At 45.3% G+C, this 18,530-nt stretch overlaps 1 protein-coding gene across 2 annotated transcripts in view; it reads right to left on the minus strand.

Annotated features, from left to right (window-relative positions):
• Positions 1 to 347: 347 nt before the first annotated feature.
• The window catches only part of TTYH3 (tweety family member 3), a 78,719-nt gene continuing 60,536 nt past the window's right edge, over positions 348 to 18,530 (minus strand). Inside the window, exons 9-14 of one of the 2 annotated variants that reach the window (XM_075436135.1) lie at positions 17,911 to 18,003; positions 17,698 to 17,790; positions 16,826 to 16,962; positions 14,626 to 14,802; positions 13,639 to 13,714; positions 348 to 5,984 (exon numbers count right to left, since the gene is read on the minus strand). In XM_075436135.1, the coding sequence (XP_075292250.1) occupies positions 5,913 to 5,984; positions 13,639 to 13,714; positions 14,626 to 14,802; positions 16,826 to 16,962; positions 17,698 to 17,790; positions 17,911 to 18,003 (648 nt within the window). In that variant the 3' untranslated portion in view covers positions 348 to 5,912. The remainder of the gene's footprint in view (positions 5,985 to 13,638; positions 13,715 to 14,625; positions 14,803 to 16,825; positions 16,963 to 17,697; positions 17,791 to 17,910; positions 18,004 to 18,530) is intronic. The other variant, XM_075436136.1, reaches the window with a different exon arrangement.

An 18,530-nucleotide genomic window follows, 5' to 3' on the forward strand; every position in this document is an offset into this window, starting at 1 on the left:
CACAAGTTCTTTCAATGCTGTCCAATTTTAACAGTCCAGCCTTCGAGTTGGGAGTAGAAATCCCAAAGTCTGTGATTTCTAGCAGCAACCAGATGAAGCCGAGACCCACAAGCAATGGAGGAGAGCAGGGCAGCTACGCCCCGTGCACACACCGCATCCCGCACAGCAGGGCCGACACGAACCCCTGTGCTGCTGCGCTACAGGGCACCCATCGGCTCTGTTACTCCTCCTTGCTTCATGGATCTACCACAATGGGTGAAAAGTAATAAAAATGCAGGTTGGTTTATGAAAAAAGAAAAAAAAAAAAAAGGAGAAAAGAAGACTCAGTAAATAGGAACAGTGGTTTTAAATCGTTTATTTTTAAAACATGAAACCCAAGCTGAATAGAAACCACAGAAATTACATTTAGGTTTTTTGTTTAGTATTTGCAAACCAAAAAGTTACAGTAAAAAATAGCTACGTTACAATCAATAGAACTACAGAATTGAAAGTAAAGATACAAAAATGGGCTCAATCCTCTTTAACCCTCACAATTTAAAAACATTTTGGGTAAGTGCAGGAACACTTGAAAGAAACTAGCAGGTCCAAAGTTTTAAAAAAAATTATATATATTTATATATTATATATGTATATAAAGTGGTATGATATACAACCATTATGGTTAAGAAGAAAAACAGAAAAGTTACAAAAAGGCCAGGTACATGATCACCATTAGGTTTCTGTGCACAGTGTCCAAGAAAATAAACTTCCCTCTGAATGACGTGAATAAAACTCATGGGGCCTCCCGTTAACAAGGGACCTGAGGCAGGCGACGTGACGGCTGGGCACCTGGACCCAGCGCAGAGGACGATGAAAGAAATGAAGCTTTTCTGGGACTCCAGTGGTCTCCTGGGTGGTGGCCACTGGAGAAGTCTTGGTGTGAGATTAGAGGAGGAACAGGAAGGAAGGAGCTGGGAATTGCATAGTGAGGAGCAATGTGGTATCAAATATGCAGAGCACCTAAGAGCTTCATGCTACAGTTCTTCTCTTTAGGAAAGTAATATTCTGAACTTTCTGGTTGTACAGCAATTTAAGTTCCACTTTGTTCACGCAGGCAGCCACAGGGCCTGGGTGAGCACCCGGGAGCTCCAGGCCACCAGTAACCCGTCCCGTCTCACCCGCAGCTGGGCAACACGCATCACCACCACAGCCTCCCCGAATGACTAGGGAAGCCATCCATAGCACGCACACAAAGAATTTCTAGAAAAGGGGAGTAGGCTGTGATGAAAGAAGCCACCTGGTTCAAAGGTACAGATTAAGTCTTGTTAGGTGTCTTCTCTCAAGGCATCAGATCTACTCCTTGGTGTCTGCCTGGGGCGCTTTCCGCCTCCCAGGCAGAGATGTTCACTTAGGTAGGCTAGCAGACTCCTTGAGGTGGGGAAGACCCTGGCTTCTCCTTGGTCCCTAGGCAGGAAGTACTTCAAAGACCCTTCCCCTCCCCAGCTAAAGGAAAACCCACCCACCTCATCTACTCCTGAATCAGGCGGGGTGGCCAGAATCAACAAGCCAAGATGCTTCTCTCTTCTTCGAAGGGCTCAGCACAGTATTTCAGTTCCTGCCAGAAGAAGAGAAGGTGGGACCACAAGTGAAGCATGGGTTCATCCACACAGGTACCTGTACCTGGCTTTTATGGGTATCCACCCACTCCTGTCTGCTGTCACCCTGCAGCACCCAGAGCTCTCATGAGCGATGGTTAAGCAGGTCCCTGAGAAATAGTTTACTCTCAGGAAGGCCAAACTTTTCATGTGAATACTCAGTATTTTCAGGGAACTGCTGTGAAAATCCAAACTCAGGATCACTTCAAACCCCATGCGCTGTGTTCCCCTCAAAGCACTCCAGTGAACATCCTTGCATCTTGGCTGAGATGACTGTACACGGAAAATTAACACCTATCAAATGGAGGAAACTTAAAAAGGACAGGAGGGGAAGGGAGCACTCCATCCTTCACACTTAGATGCATGGATGCACGCTGAAAATCTTAGCTTGAACCCTTTTATCAGCACATAAAATGAACTCAGTTTAATAATACATACAGGATACAAACACTACAGTTATATTCTCAAGACAGCACAAGAAATTCACAGCCAAGTCTTGATTTGATTTCCTTTACAGTTACAATGCAGTCTTGAACACTGGACACAAGAGTCCAACATGCTATTTACATTTCACATTGTGGAGATGTTTGTGTGCTTGGAAGAGTTCTCAGTTCCAAAAGAAAGTATCATTCACACATGATGATGCAGTGGAAATAAATCAAGCCAACCAGACAAGCCAATGACCACATTTGTGCTTCTGAAAAAGTAACATGAAGCGTCTTCACCAATGCAGTCACCTTCAGCTGGACAAGCTGTCTTCCATTTCGCAGTCCACAAGGTGTCCAGAGGCCAACCTCATTTCCCCTGAATTCTGGACCCTTTTGCTAGCAACCAGTAACATGAGTAATGTTCCGATAAGGTCAGCTGGGACACACCAAGTGATATGGCCTTGGCATTCTGTCACATTAAAAACAGAGACACAATGGAAGAGAGAAGTCTCTACAACTTTACCTCCTACAGCTTGAAGAGTTTGGACTCCCTCAACCATGAATGCCATCTAGAACAGATGAGTCTTCGCCAGATAGCACCTGCTGTTCACCCGAGAGGGAGGCACAGAGTCTGGGAGATCTTGGCTTTGGAAAGTCCACTCCTCAGACAAAATGTGACCATATGGATGAGGCTGATTACACTGCAGCCGTAAGAATAGGCAAAGGCCATCTGTTCTTCAGCAGATCTGTTCAGATCAGCCTGCAGAAATGCCACACTGTTGCTCAAGGTTCCAAAAACAACAAAAAAAAAAAAAAAAAAGAAAAAAAAAGAAAAAAAAAGTAGTAATAATAACAAACCAAAAGAAACCCATTTGTCTGTGTTTCCTATCCAGCGCTCTGCACAGCATGCAGCGGGGCAGCAGAGTTCCAGGATGCTTTACAAAAGTGCAATATCCATGTCAAGTAAAGGAAGTGCTGGCTGGACAAAGGTACACAGCTCACACCGCAGTCATGTTCTGCTGGCCTGCAGAGAGGTTATCTCCGTAACGTACTTTCCAGTTGTATTCTGAAGCCACAGAGCACATACCTCCACATCTGTGCCTTGCTGCAAGCCCCAGTGTCAGACGTTGTTCTGGGTGTTATGAGTGGCTATGCCAAACCTTGGAAAGAAGGTGGTCAAGGTGGCTGCTCCATTAGATGCTGCAAACAAAAAGACATAGGCTCGCTCCCCCGTTATCCCTGCTGGCACAGACAAGACCACCGTGACAATTCAGATCCAACCCAAAGTGCAGTCACACGCATGTTCAGGATGCATTTTGTGTACAGAAAAGTCAATATAGAGATGCACTTTGTTTCCACAGGGTTCCCCACACCCTCCAGCCTTCAAAACACTTGCCTTCAACTAGTAGGACCAGGCCACAGATTTTAGGGCAGCTCCCCTAAAATTGATACTGTAAGTAGCAATCTGACCCTATTCTTGGAAGGAAAGACGATGGCAGAACAGCTCAGTCTCAGTAAGGATTACATGGCTCTTGCTTCTTTCTTCAAAGCAAGGGGAAGGCTCAGTTCCCCTCAGACAGCAGTCACGTGCTTTGGGCCCTGCAAGCTAACCCTGCCACACGCTTGCACACCCAGGTCTCCTGGTAGGCTTTCAAGACAGGGTGGAAAACCTGGTGCTCATGAGCCACAGTGTCCCTCCATACCACCTGTGACCACATTTCCCTGCCCTTGTTATTTGATAACGCAGAGGTATGTTTCAGTGTGAAGCCCAAATGTGTCTGAAAGGGTATCTCAGTCCTGAGGCAAGAAAATCCTGCTTCCAGAGATTTATGGTGAAGTGTGAAGTTATCTCCAAAGCATCCTCTTCCTGTGTGGTGGTGCCCCCTCCTTGTCCCCCTTACTCCTTTGAACAGTAATAGCTGGCCCACAGCTTTTGCAGTCTATTAGTGGTTTCTATCTGAAGAGGGGTCTCAAAGGTTGCCATTCCACAGAGCTGGTACCATTTCACAGCAGGTACCACCATCCTAGTCAGCTACCTGCTAGAAGCAACTCCTACCTCACTGCAAGAAGGCAACTGACTTGAGTAAAGGCAGACTGGTAGATTCTGTACCCCATACAGCAAAAGTGAGGTGAACATCACCGAGGTGAAGACTAACTGCCTCTGCCAATGGCTCAACTCCAGTTTGAGAGAAGTTTCCCACTTTATTTACTCTGCCAGTTTTTTAACGTAATGCTCAGCAGCTACACTAAGATGCCCCCACTCAGAGGTAAAAAGACAAAAAGCAACATCACAGTTACCCTACTGAAAGGGCAGTACTCGACAGTCCCTCCCAAGAGGCAGTCTCCTCTTCCAGGAGGAAGCTGTCAGTGCCCTTCAGAGCACTGCTCTTCAGTGGAAAGTACAGCACCAATGGAGGATGTTGCCTTCTGCAGGCACCCAGCTGCCCCTTTGCAAGCCTTGTTCTGCCTCTTGCCTAGAAAAATGCCTTACATGTGCCTTAATACGGTCAGATAGTGGTTAGCAACATGCCTTGGAAAACAAAATGAAATAAAACACAATAAAATAAAAACCGGTTCTGACAGTCACAATATTCTCCAGACGTCACTTGGGTTTCTGATTCCAGAACGCAGAAGATATACCGACAGTCTTGTGAGTTTGTTAGGACTGAGGCTCCAAAAAACCTCCTTCAACGCCAGTTCAGCAACCCTGTGCTGTAAATTAGGATTTTAACAAAAGAAAACAGAAGAGAAAAAAGGTCCAGCAGAGTTCACAGGTCACTCCTGCAGGGAGAGCTTCCGTTTGCTATAAATCCACTGGTGCTTCCAGTCTCTCTTGGTTTTGCAAGCTGACTGTCCCATTAAGATCTAGCGTCAGAGAGCTGAAACTCTTTAGTGCAAAATACCCCCTATAAAGTCTTACAAGTCTTTTGCTGGAAAAATTTGGCACCAAGTGGGTAACTGGCTCCTGTTTGAGCTGTGTGTCGGCCTTGTAAAGGCAGCACCCAGAATGCCATCTGCAAGTACCCGGGCTTCCCTGATGGAGCAGAGAGGTCAGGTTCAGAGCAACTGACTGGTGCTGGGAACCCCCCCTGCTCCTCCTCAAGAATTCACATGCTAGATACATAGCAGGAAAGAAAAAGGCATTTTCTTAATGTTTTTTGTTTTTTTGTTTTTTTGTGTTTTTTTTTTAAAAAGAGTTAACCAGGGTTTGCTCTAGAAGAGCCTCAGGCTCCCAAATTACAGTGGATATGCAGTGACACCATGAGGCAGGAGCTTCCCTCCTCCCTCACACAGGGCACCGGACCAGAGGGCTCCCACCAAAATGCTGCACCGTGCATTGACTCAGCGTTCCCTCGTTGTACGCTGGTCATAGGCACCAAGCCTCCGCTTCTTCAGCATTTGACAGGCTGCTGATCCCACTGCAGAAGTGAAGAAGCTCTACCACTGTCTTTTCACCAAGTCCCTCTAGGGAACAGAAGGGGAAAAAAGGGGGCAGAAGATATTCACCAACTTTCTCAGACAGGCTACTCTGATAAAGTTGGCCCCACGCAGGCGGGCCCGGTTTCTTGCCTGGGTGCTCTCCATTGCTTGCCTGCACGTGCTTGCTCTCTCTTGCACATCAGGTACAACAAGGTGAAGGCTTAAATTCAAAAGGGACTTCCGCTCCAGTGGGCAGGTGCCAGGTTGGAGGGGTGGTCTGGACTGGAGAAACAGGAGCAGCTGCACTGGATTTGGGGCAGAACAGCAGGATTGTTCTACAAGGACAGCATAGGGGCACAGCAGTTGGCACATTGTTTAGTCTGACTGCACGTGTGGGTTTTGTCTTTTTTTTTGCTTTTGCTTTTTAATTTTAATGCACACTGCCAGCATCTGGACGAGGTTGGTTGGTGGCGAGGTATTTGGCTCTCATGCTGGAGGTGTACTGGAAGAAGACAAGACAGAAAACAAAACAAACAGAACAGAAAAGTAAGTCAGAATGACTAATGTAAACACAGAACCACAGATTACAACCACCTCCCAGCACAAAGTGGCCTGTATTTACAGCAAGCGTCTCAAGCTGCCGCTGGCTCGGTCCAGCAACAAAAGTTTCACAAGTCATTGCGTAGTCCAGTCCGAGTAACACACTGTCAGCCTGCCGCAAGGATGCTGGCCAGGTCAGTGCAGATGGGCGACTGATTTATCCAAGCTCTCCACAGCGAAGGAAACCCAACAGTCAGAGTCAAAGTCTGCCACACTTTGTTTGGGAGAAGAGAGGGAAAAGGAAGTGATGCAGATGTAAAAACGCATCTTATACCATCACCCTCTCTTAATCATGTTATTGCTTTCAACCATGCCAGAAAAGGAGGTTGAAAAGAAAATGGGTGTGCACTGCATTTTTCCATGGCATTTTACAGCAATGAGGGCATCAGAAGACTGCATGCACAGATGGGCAGTTTGAAAGAAACGTGTGGAAGAATGAATCTCTGAACAATTTATGCCAAGAAAGAACAGACCCTGTCAGGCTGGCAACAGGCTGCCATCAAACAAGATATTAGGTAATCGTTATCAGATGGGTCACTGTAGCTTGGGATCCAACCTGTGCACCACGCAGCAGTAGACAAAACTCCAGGGTGGGGGTGAGAAGAGAAAGTAAGAAAGATGAAAGGTGGTTTTGGTTTGTTTTTTTGTTTTGTGTTTGTTTCCCCCCTTATTTTCACTTTTATTCTAAACAATGTAATCCAAAACAGCTCCCAGAAGCTACTGAGGTAACATATGTCATTTATATGCTATTTGAATAACGATTTGAAAAGCATTTAAATAATACCCAGCAATAAGAAGAAAAGACTTTGCCTCTTTATGCTAGTGTGTTCAATGCCTTCCTCATGACCACATTACTGCCTCTGGGATTCTGCTACCATGATACTAACAACCAAGCAATAAGAACAGACATTTTTTTTCTTCTTTTTATACCAGCTGGAGCTTGAATAATTCTCTAATACCCACATCTAACTTCCCAAGAGTGCTCTTCAGCATACTGACTTTTTATCACCTTCAAAATGAACCACGTAAAATGGCCATTTAAGCTGGCAAAGAGACAACTGAAAGGCAGTTCCACACCAGGAGGTATGATTTATCTTGCCCACCGGGAAAGAACATTATAAGCTATCTTCAGGCTCTCAAAAGCTCAGCCCTCCAAAGACATTTTCAGAGAATTAACAGTATTTTATTAGTTTTCCCTGAAAGACTGCCCCAGGTTGAACCTCCGCACAACAGAAGAGAGAAACTGCTCCTTTAGCAGCGCTGACCCCATTGGCACAAGATGAAGACACCTGTGGCTTACTTGCACACATCTTTTAGTATCTTCCATAATTGGAAAACTTTCTGCAGAACATGGATCTTAATATAAAACTCTGGCCCAGAAATGGCATCTATATTTAGAAGACAAAGGGTACATCTGTTCCTCCTCTTTTTAAGGTCTATTTTTTGCGAGTGAGGAGGAAAGAGATAGAAAATACCAAGCTGAGCCAGTTTATGTACTATATTCTATACAGTTTATTAAATGGGATTACTGTTTCAGAAATAAAGTTTAGGGCATTATTAAAACACAGGAGACTAACCCAATGGGCTCAGAGGGGCTTAGAAGTCAAAGAACTTTCTCAGAGTAAGTAGGGCACATTTCAGGGAGCGCAATACTGAAATTACCAGCTGAGCATCATGACAAGAAGGTGTTTGAAGCAAAAATGCATTTAATTGCTCATCTTTCATCTATATTCTATATATGTGATAGGAAATGAGTATGAACAGAGAACTTCCAGGTGATGAGGTTTTGCAAGAAGTATTCAAAAAAATCTCAGATCATGGAAGGTTATCGTGCATCCTCCTGGACAAGTCATATAAGTTAAGCACACAACATGCAACACCAACTTTCTTTAGAGCATTAAAATCAAGAAGGGCCACTTGATGAACTGCATTTCAAGGATGTACAAAGTACACCCACCACGGAGGGAGAGGTCTAAAAGAATTCACTTCTTCCTCCACCATGAAAACACCCCACAGTTGTTTAAGTGTCACTAAAACAAAGTAATCAGGAACGTGAGTTTTGGACAGTCAAGCAGAGGGGATTTCACAGTCAAACCTACCTGCAATCCAACAAAAGGAACAAATCAAGACTCAGAGTTAGGGCTGATATTCTCTCCTTAACTCAGGATTTTTGTGCCTTTGTACCTCTTCCCATTACAGTTTGAACCAGTTACTCCTTCTGTTAAAGCGTATTTTTAATGAGCATGCTAAGTATGATTGAAACCTGGAAGTGGAGAGCTAACACCTCCCTGTGCACCTCATTACCAGCACAGCTCCATCAGCATGCACTGGATCTTCAGTCACTGCATTAGACTCCACGTTCGAATGCTTTGCTCCACATGCTGCTGACAGCAGTCCCTCAGCCAAGTCCTTCAGCGCATCCTCTGCTGGGAAGCAGAGGAAAGATGCTGTGGAATACACAGATCCCAACATCTGGACCAGCAGATGAAGATGTATCAACAGAAACTTGCCAGTCACATGGATATGAAACCAAACTATATTATCCGCAGTTAAAATAACTAAGCCTTTAGCTCCTTTAAAAAGTAATTCTAAAAACTTAAAGCCTAAGCACAATGCAGAGCTAAGGAGGCCTTGACCTCTACTTTGGGATAACCTGGATACAGTGCCTGACACAGCTATAAGGTATACAGTTGCATTTAGTTTCCCTTAAAGAGGAGCTTTCATAGGAGGTTAAAGAACATGCACAATGCAGCCATTCTTCTAGCACTCTCGCTGGAAGTACCCACGTGCCTATACACCCTCATTTACCCTTTCTAAAACAGCACGGCAGTCAAGTTTCAACCCATAACTTCACCACACTGCCAGCAACCCTAAAAAGAGCACCTAAAAGACTTCTTGTTATTGTTTCTCCTGCTGGCTTGTGCTACTCGACGCAGCACACTGCTCAGTCACTCCCCAGTCAGCGAGGACACACACAGTTGATTGCACACAAGTTTATTTTTGTGTTTCTCCAAAGGAAAAAAAAAAGTCTCTCCTTCACATTCAGCCTTGTTGAGGATATGAACTTTCATAGGTATGGTTTGCCAGCATATACTAGTTAGGTGCTTAACACCCTACAGCCTGTTACAAAGGAATCATTGGTTGCAAAAAAAAAAAAAAAAAAAAAGAATTAATGGGAAAAATCAGTTAATTTTAGAGATCGTAAGTTCTAACAACTCCTGTGAACTGTGCAGACCATGAGTACTTCACAGCTTACTGAGCTACACTGGAAGATCACTTACCATATGAAACCATGCCTCCGAATATAAACCATTTGCTAGTTGTGGTTAAAAACCCTACATGTATCTCTCTTCAGCTACCCTGCCAGAGCTATTTGGGTAATCCAATGAAGACCAAAGCTTCTGCATTCAAGTTCTTAAAGGTTGATCCACCTCCCAAATAGCTAGAGCACAGTAAACACACAGGGTTTGGTATCATTATGTGTATGGGAGGTACGAGATGCAGGGAAACAGCCAATTCCAGTCAGTAGGTTCCAAATTCAAAGGGACTTCATTTTCTCAAGTCAAAAGAACAGAGCTTCTGTTCGGTTTATATGTTCTTAAAGTTCTGGAAAGAATGCAATACCCTGTTCTTAGCCCTGCAGACAGCCACATTAAACTCTGGGTGTGACCTTAGGTAAGCAGCAAGACAGTGCAGACAGATCAGGTCACTTTTCAGTCCAGAGGAGATTTCAAGTCCAGAATGAAAACACTAGAATTCCCCTCCCTCCCAGCAACATTTTATTTCATGGAGCAGACCCATCTAACATTGCTACACCACCACCTGTAGGAATCAAAAAGTAGAAAAACCACCATAAGCTGATGCCCAAGAGCAGTCTTTGCAAGACTTCAGACTGTAGAAAGCTGTGACCCTTTCATAGGTGCTAGCACCATGCTTCAAGACAAGTTTGCATTCATGCACCATGGCAGAGGGCCTTGAGACACCCGGTTCAGACAGCACCCTTCCCAGCATGTCACAAGGCAGGCAGACAAATGGCAAGAGGCAGCAAGAATGCAGACCAAGCAGCAACATGGCAGAAAGGAATCCAAGGTAAGGCTGACCAGAGTCCCAGCAACAACAGCAGAAAAGCTAGAACAGCAGCTTTATGGACATGTGTTTCTGGGAAGAGAATGGAAGATACAGGTTATGGATTGCATGAGCCACCTCGGTTCCAAGTGGAACCAACACCTTCCAGTTACCATGTGACTCTAGTTCCCTTGGAGGAGCAGGTGAGTTGCCTGGTAGGTCTAATCACACCCTGCATTCAACCAAGCTAAAAAACTACAAGGCCTAATGCAGACCACCTACTCTTTCTGGAGGCAGGTGGCTTGTTCATGGACCACCGCGAGGAAAGAAACACGGGCTACCCTGGAGAACATCAGCAACTACAGCCCATTAGGAATTCAGACAATGAAATGGTATGAGGTGGGCCCTGTTCACAGAGCCTGTGGGACATAGATGGGATGATTCGGACACACACAGAACAAACGAAATAGTAAAAGGGTTTGAAACAGAATGAAATAGATAGTAGTGCTTATGCCTGCACCCTCAGGGACTTTTTTTTTTTAAACATACTGCTTTCTGACTTTAAATGCAAGGATAAAAGGAGAAGCTGCACAGATCTAACAGGCAATGAAGTAACGCTTCAGGACAGGCCACCGTTACCAGCTGGGATTTTTCAACAAATTAAAAATCCTACTGAGGAGCTTAAAGCTTGTGGCAGGTAAGTATCAGTGGTGTCGGGCACATGCCATTAATGACCAGTCAAGACAAACAGAACAGCAGTAGGGCTTGAGGGAAGCCAAAAGCTGAATTAAGACAACCAGTCCCCACTGAAAAGCTACTAGATTGGTTCTCCTTACTTCTAGAAAACAGCTTCTCGTGATGGGACAACTTGTATTCTTCATTTGGAGGGCAAGGTTAGTTCTACATTCGAGCAGCACTCAGTACTACGTGTTCAAGCTGTTCTATAGTGTGGACTCGGAGTTGAAGCTGCTGCGAGTTAGCTTTTGTGAGGCACGAGCGCCTATAACTCTCACAACGTGCACCACAAGCCTTTTCGAGGTTGATACTGCTCCTTGAGTCTGCACCAGAGCAAAACGGATTTTAATTTCAACCCTTGCAGGAGGGAATGGGGTGGGAGGTGCAGAGGGAAGGAATGTGAAGAAATAAAAGGCACTGGCCTGGGATAAACAGTGCAGGGATGAAAGGAGTGGTTGGGAGTGGAGAAGGGGTTGAGCAAGAAGGACCTTTTTTCCAGTACCTGTTCCATTTGCGGGCGCTGTTACCAGTATGTCCGTGCACTGTCCGAGGGCTTAAGCTGCCAGCTCATATGGCTGCTACTGTCCATGGCAGCCAAATACAACTGTGATGACGCAAGAAAGAGAAAAAGAGAGTGCAGCCTCAACGTGCATGAAAAACACAGTGCAAGCAAGTGAAACGCTGTGGTGTGTGTCAGCGACAAGGTGGACTCTACAACCCTAAGGGAATAGCCCTGTGGCAAGAAGGAGAAAACAGAAGGAATGAGAGAAGGCAAAAAACCAAACAAACAAAAAGCCAGGAAAAGTAACGGACAAACAATGCAGCAGGATCATCACATCTTAGTTTTCACCATCTGTTCACAGAAAGCTAAATGGAATATATCAGCTCTGCCCACCCCCTGGACATCACTTATTTGGATGGTTATCCCTTCTCCTCCCTCCCAGAAAGAGGCAGGGACATGTGCATTGGTATTCCCTGTTCATCTCTCTGCTCCTACAGACGATTTGCTACAAAGAGTTAAAATCTCTTCTGCCTCAGTACGGTGTCAGCCACCTGCTATGGAGAGCTGTGAACACAAAAACCCCAGAAAAGCCCCTTGCCCTGCCGCCTGCCAATATGAGAGCAGACAGTATTTTTATTCTCTCCACTGTTTGTCTGCTATGTCCCTCCAGAAAACATATTTATCCCATAGCCTGTCCCTTGCCTCGCCTAGGAAGAAGCTCCCCTTGTCTACAGGTGCAGTGCTGCACTCCCCTCCTCTCTCAGCTCCTGCGCTTCCCTACAGCCCATATTGATGGCTGCCAAGTCAAGTTACTCTGGAGGAAAAAAAAAATAATAAAAAAAAAATCTCATCTTTACCTCCTCTCAGAAACCAGCCTAAGGCACCAGGACTCAGATCCCCCCTCAGAGCATTACTGTAAACAGTTACCAAAGAACCAGGGAACTTCTTGCATAACTAAAGCCCCTGCGGAAACGGGTGTGCTTTCTCTGAAGCAGAAGAGCTGCAGGGGAAGGGGAAGCAGGACCTTGGTCTACAGACATTGAATGAAGATACACCTTGGCAGTACCAGAGGGACAGTGCCCTTCCTACACGAGGGAATGCCAGTAGTAAAGCCTTTGCCACACTGTATTGTGTGCAGCACAGCAGTTCTTCTGCCGAGGACCGTCTCATTGCCGAGAGCAGATAATGCTACCAGAGCTTGCAATCAGAGTACCACCAGGGATCAGCAAAATCTCCTTGTGAAGGTTGAAAGAGGTCTGGCCAAGTATAGAAACAAGGATCAACTTTCCACTCTTTCTACAGCAAGATGGACTGGTCATTTCGAAGTGTAAACATGAATGTGATGTCCCCATTCCACCACAATTCCTACTCCTCCATGCTCCAACCTCCTCTTCCTCCCCTCGATGTGTGAATTTGAACCCCCAGGAATTTGAAACATGCACCACAGAGTATTTTCTTTACCTATACCTGAAGACCGGTTGATTATTAAGCATGCTACTACTCATCCTCTGTAACCACACCACCAAGTTAGTGAGCACTGTGATGGCATGTTTTCCAAGTTCTGGTGTAAGAAAGGCTTACGGGATCCAGGGAAGGAGGGCAAGATTCCTCTAGTTCTTACACAGACATGAAGGCAAGCCCATGTTTTATCCAACATACAGAAAACGGCTATCAGGCCACTCCAAATACCAAAACCTTCCATGAAAGTTTTTTTTTTTGCCTCCATAGGAAATTAAATACAAAAAGAGATTCTAAAGAAAGAAAAACAATTGTGAAAGAAAGATTTAAAAAAAATCCCAACAAAAAAATACAAGTTTCATCCTACCATCTCTTCAGGGCAGATTAAGGAGAGAGGTTCAGCGATAACTCTGAATTTACTGCTTCAACAAGTTTAAAAAGAAACTTGAGGAACCAATGCCATAGATAGCAAGTACACTTCATGCAAGTGAATCATCCTGCTGAAGTTACACACGAAGATGCTCATGCATTTCAGTGGTGGCAGGACTGGGCCCATCGGATTACCAGTGTTAATAGTTTGAGTTTTATTCTTTTCATGTGCAATGTCCAAAGCAGCATAGCAGGGTTTTATTCTCCATGGCAGGCAAGACATGGCTTGTATTTTCAAATTGCTGCCATTTATGGGCCAGATCCTGTGTTTGGCTGCACAATCAGCTCCCTTGAGAGTATACAGGAGTGGAAAACGTGTATTCCCCAAAGTTGCTGAAGCAGAGAGGAGCAGTAAAGAGAGACTTACTGAGGGAGGTGGGGACTCCCGGCCAATGAGCGGGGTATTCTCGCAACGGGGGTTCTGGAAATTTGCATTCTGGCTCCTAGGAAAGGAAGACACACATGGTAACAGGGGGTATGTGCCACGCTTCTCTGGGGAAGGTCTTTGATGGTGACACAGGACAGAGCATACGCACCCCCAGGGCTACCGTATCAGGTCAGTCTCTGTCAAAGCTTTTCTTACAGGCCAGGTGGACCCCCTTTTTCAGACACGGGCACAAACCTAGCATTATTTTCCTCAGATTAAGCGCTATCTTTACACTCTTACTCAGAAGGGCCCACACTGAATCACGTCAAGCAATTTAAAAATAGGTCTGTGCAAAAATCTGCCTCCCTGCAGCATCGGAACTGCCAAGCTGCAGAAACAGAGATAAAATAAGGACAAAGTCTAAGGGGAAGAAAAAAGTGATGTACCAGCCTAAAAAAGATGGGCCCTGAAGGTAGCCCAAGTGTGATCAGGGTCAGGCACTTCTGGAGAAAGCTCTGAAAATCCCACCTGGACTAGGTAGCTCCAGACTGCAACAGATGTCAGAGCTGACTGCAGATACTGTGGAAGGACAGAACCTGCAGGTTTTGTCTTAAAATCTTCTAGCAAGACCGCTCTGTCTGAAGAATTAACTCTTCTGGTGATCAGAATCATTGTGCAGGAAGGAGTCTAGACAATACTTTCCTACTTCTTTTCTCTAGACAGGTTTCTAAATCGTGCAGGCAAAGCTGTTGACATTTTGGAGCATGCTGTCTAATACAACTCTTCCCACCGCAGGACTTCTAAGATATTCCCTTCTTCCAGTGCATGCCAACCAGAAAACATGCCTTTTGACACTTTGGACAAAATCATTCATCACCTTCTACTGCTAGGTTGAAAGTGCCAGCCTCGCAGCACTTCGTGACAACAGGAATCGGAGTGAAGCGACCTGGACCAGCCGCAATACAGCCTTCTTGTCGGGATACTCACATGTACTCCGTGACGGGAGCATTGCTGACTGTGTGTGCTGCTGCTGGAATGCTGGTCTCACTGCCATAACTACTCCCACAGCTATAGAGGCTGGGCATGTGCACTCTGTAAAGATTATCGTGTGTTTGTCTACTCCCTTGAGCAGCTGATTCTTCTTCCCCATCATCATCTGAGCTTCTGCAAGAAGGAGAAAAAGTTCCTCCTAGAACCCTACAATTACCCCACATGCGGGGTTTGCAGGAAACCATGGTAATCCTAGGAACCTCCCCAACCACCTTCCACACCTCCACATTTATACCCATTTGGGATGCCTCAGGGTGGCAGTGTCAAACACAGCCTACACTGCAGTGACTCAGACCTCCCACAGACACCATCTGGACTTTTACACTGCGTGATCCCTTACAACCTCCCTGCGGTCTTCTCTCAGGGCTCAGCAGACAGCACAGTTCTGCGACTGCCCCGTCACACCACCAAAGGACAGACGCACATCCTGAAATGCACAGCGCTTAAAGAAGAGAGAGGGGAAGTGGGGACGTACTGCCGTGCACCCCACAGAAAACACCCTTCAAAACTGCAGTCTGTCTCCTTCCATTTCTTGTAGCCATGTCCAAAGGGCTTTTAAGGATAAATCTCTGCAGACTTCTCTGAACTCCCATTCTGGTTAAAAAGGGTCTGCTTCAGCTTCTAGCAGAATCCTTGAAGTCTTTGCAGAGATTAAGTTACAACAGTTGTGTCCACAGGCTTTATTCTCTCAAAATGCCAGGAATTTAAAATCAATTTTAACGCAGCGCAGAGCAGTTTGTTTGCCAGCTAGATCTTTCCCCCTTTCCCATAGTATTCTCTTGTCCCTCCTATATAATACACATTGCTATTTTATCTCCCTAATTATGGGGTGAAGCACCAAGGTTTGAAATCTATTTTAGCGACGCTTGACAAAGCCAGTAAAGTGTTCTACAGGAAGCACTTTGTTGCTTGGGGAGACAGCATGGACATCATAGGACATCCCAAACATCCTGCAGCTTCTGTACACAAGGTGGCACTGAAGATTTATTCAGGGAACTGCAGCCTGCACGGTCTCTTACAGGCAATAAAGTATAATATATCCTCCACCTCCTGGAGGGAGACAGAGGAAGAAATGGTGCTCCTGGGAATGCAAGAGGGAATACCTCAGTTCCCAGCAGCAGCGTGAGCCGTCCTGGGGTTGGCATGGCAGGCAGCAGCCCACATGGAAGGCAGCACAACAGATACCACTACGTAAGCCCTTCTCCTTCGAATGGACAGACTAATACTCTCTTCTTGGTAACGCCTCTGCAGCCACACGTGGAAGAGGTGAGGAAACCAGCCATTCTCTTAAGTGCTATTCTGACGCATTTCCCTAGGCTTTCTCTGCGGGCACTGCAGGCCTGGCAGGCACTGGCTTCCTGCTATTGTTCAGGGTGTTCCATTTTACTTTGAACCTTGAGCCTGGGCTTGGACCACAAAAATCACGTTTTGAGACCACAGAATAGAATTTGCTGCACAGTCTACTGCTCTTCTGCAAGAACAGAAAATTCCAAGCTATTTTAATAGCTGTATGCGGTGCAGCAGGCAGTCAGCGAAGCGAAGGTTTGCTAAAGGCTTACCGATCAGCCTGGGTACCATCATTAATACTATTTCCAAACAGCTCTGCTGTCAGATGATTGCCACCAATTTGCGAGTATCTCATCTGTCCATGCCATGGCCAACAAGACAGTTCCTGGCTTCTATTAGCTATGCAAATCAGTCACACCAGCATGAGCAAAGCCAAGAAAGGCAAGTGTGAACTGCTTTTCATTCCAATTCTCTTCCCCATACTAGAACAAATGCCTCAAAGCAATGCAAAAGAATAGGTACTTTACAGAGATGGCACATAGTTCAAGCATTACTTTTCTCTACAGCTGTAATCATTCATCTCTGACTTGACTCAGTCCTACAGCGTACTGAATACTCTGCACACGTAGTATCCCAGGGCAATAAGGTTCAGGTGTAAATATTAACCACAACCAGAGCAAAGCCAACAGTTTTGGTTTTTTTTGTTGGACCTGTGCTTATAAAGCCTCATCCCTCAGACTCCTGGGATCATATGGGAAAGAGCTCCATATGCTCATGGGCACAAATCCAATAGCCAGTCTTCATTAGGAAAGAGCTCTACAATGCTACGGGATCTAAACCCTCTCTATACCTCTTCTGCTGCCAAGTGTGTGGGACGCTGCACACAATGGAACTGAACATGAGGGCTGTGACAAAGGAGAAGAGAACCAGGTAGATGAGGCCTTCCACTCCATCATAGCAAAAGCCCGTCAAAGCCTGGATGTAATCCTGGAGAGAGAAATGAGCAGAGTTTCCTGATCACTAGAGTGTCAACATTGAGCTCCAATTCAAAAGCCCTTCCCCGGACTATGTTCTCCAAAAGAACTTGGGAGATTGTAGCCCCTTTTCCAGAGTATACTTCTATTTTAATTTTGGAGACCTCAAGTGTTTTTTGTAACTGATCTTAACCCTTATTTTCCCTCAAAGCCCAACTCAGATATAGATGTGGGAATATTTTCAACCCCACACAATAAGAATTTAAAAGGAAAAAAAAAGAAAAAAGCTAAGACATACTTATCCACCCAACTTAAGATGCCACATTTTTCATTAAGCCTCTCAGCTCCTTCACTATGTCCCACTGCCCGAGAACACAGGCATGGAATATCTGTTTTTCTACCTTTGGACATGCAGCTTAGGCAACAGTTAGGCCATGCTATACTGCAACTATAAGGCATTCCATGGGAAAGGCAACAAGCTATTAAAAAAAAAAGAAGGCCCCTGAAGCCTTAGGGGTGCAGCTCGTGTATGTATAAAGGCATGGTTTTTAGTTTCTATGCTGATCTTTAAACGCAAAGCTAACTTGATCCAAATTTCCATTCTCCTTTTTGCTGCAGTCGATCAGTAAAACTTACTGTAAACTGTTTTGGCACACCAGAGACCTGAAACTCCAAAGTAATCAGTTCACTACAGGCTCTACTCCCCTTTTGTTCTTTCTTAGCTCAGGCCCAGTTACCAAGTACTCACCAAATGCAGACTCCGACAGTCTACTAAAGCTGTCAGTTGCTGCAAGTTGATTTCTGTTGAATTTAAAACCTCCTGGATCCGAGTAAGATACTCCTGTAAGCAACAAGGTAGTGATTACAGCAAGGAAGCAGCTTAGCATAAGCTGATCTTGGGCTTTATACAAGGGTAAGGGAAGCCAGAAAGCACAGGGAGAGCAAGCTTGAGGAGAGTTACCTTAGAGGTGGGGTGCTCTCTGCTTGCTGACCTCATGAGTTCCATAACATCATCTTGCATTTCCACTAGAGCCTTGTGACTTCCTGACAGCTTCTGCTCAACACAAAACATAGCGTTTCAGCAATTCAGACCACATGAACCAACAGAACTCCTGGGAAAAGACTGAAACCCTGCTTCCCAAATACTGAAGCATTATCTGTGTGAATGGCACAAGTTAAGGACGTCTCAGCTGACATGGGTGCAGCTAAGATAGGGTTAAGTTTGACTTTTACCAACCTGGAAGAAGTACAGACACAAAGAAGAGGGAAAGGGAAGGACCAAAAGAAAAAAAACAAAATCACATACACACAAAAAAACCCCACCATATGTGCAGCTGGGGCTGGCTCCAGGATAGAGGAGAAGGAGCAAAAGACAATGCACTCATGTTCTCACCACAGAGCACAGCTGGATTTTTTCTATTAAATCAGATGGCTGAGAAAGACTTAATGTTAACACTAGAAGTCGTTTGTATTGGGGTGCAGCCTCCATATCCCATTAAAGCACCCAGGGCAATTTCACATGCAATGGCATGTCAGAGTACACTGAGCAACCAGAAATGCAACAGATGGCAACGGTGCATC

The sequence above is a fragment of the Opisthocomus hoazin genome, chromosome 15, assembly GCF_030867145.1.
Source record: "Opisthocomus hoazin isolate bOpiHoa1 chromosome 15, bOpiHoa1.hap1, whole genome shotgun sequence".
Taxonomy (NCBI): Eukaryota; Metazoa; Chordata; class Aves; order Opisthocomiformes; family Opisthocomidae; genus Opisthocomus; species Opisthocomus hoazin.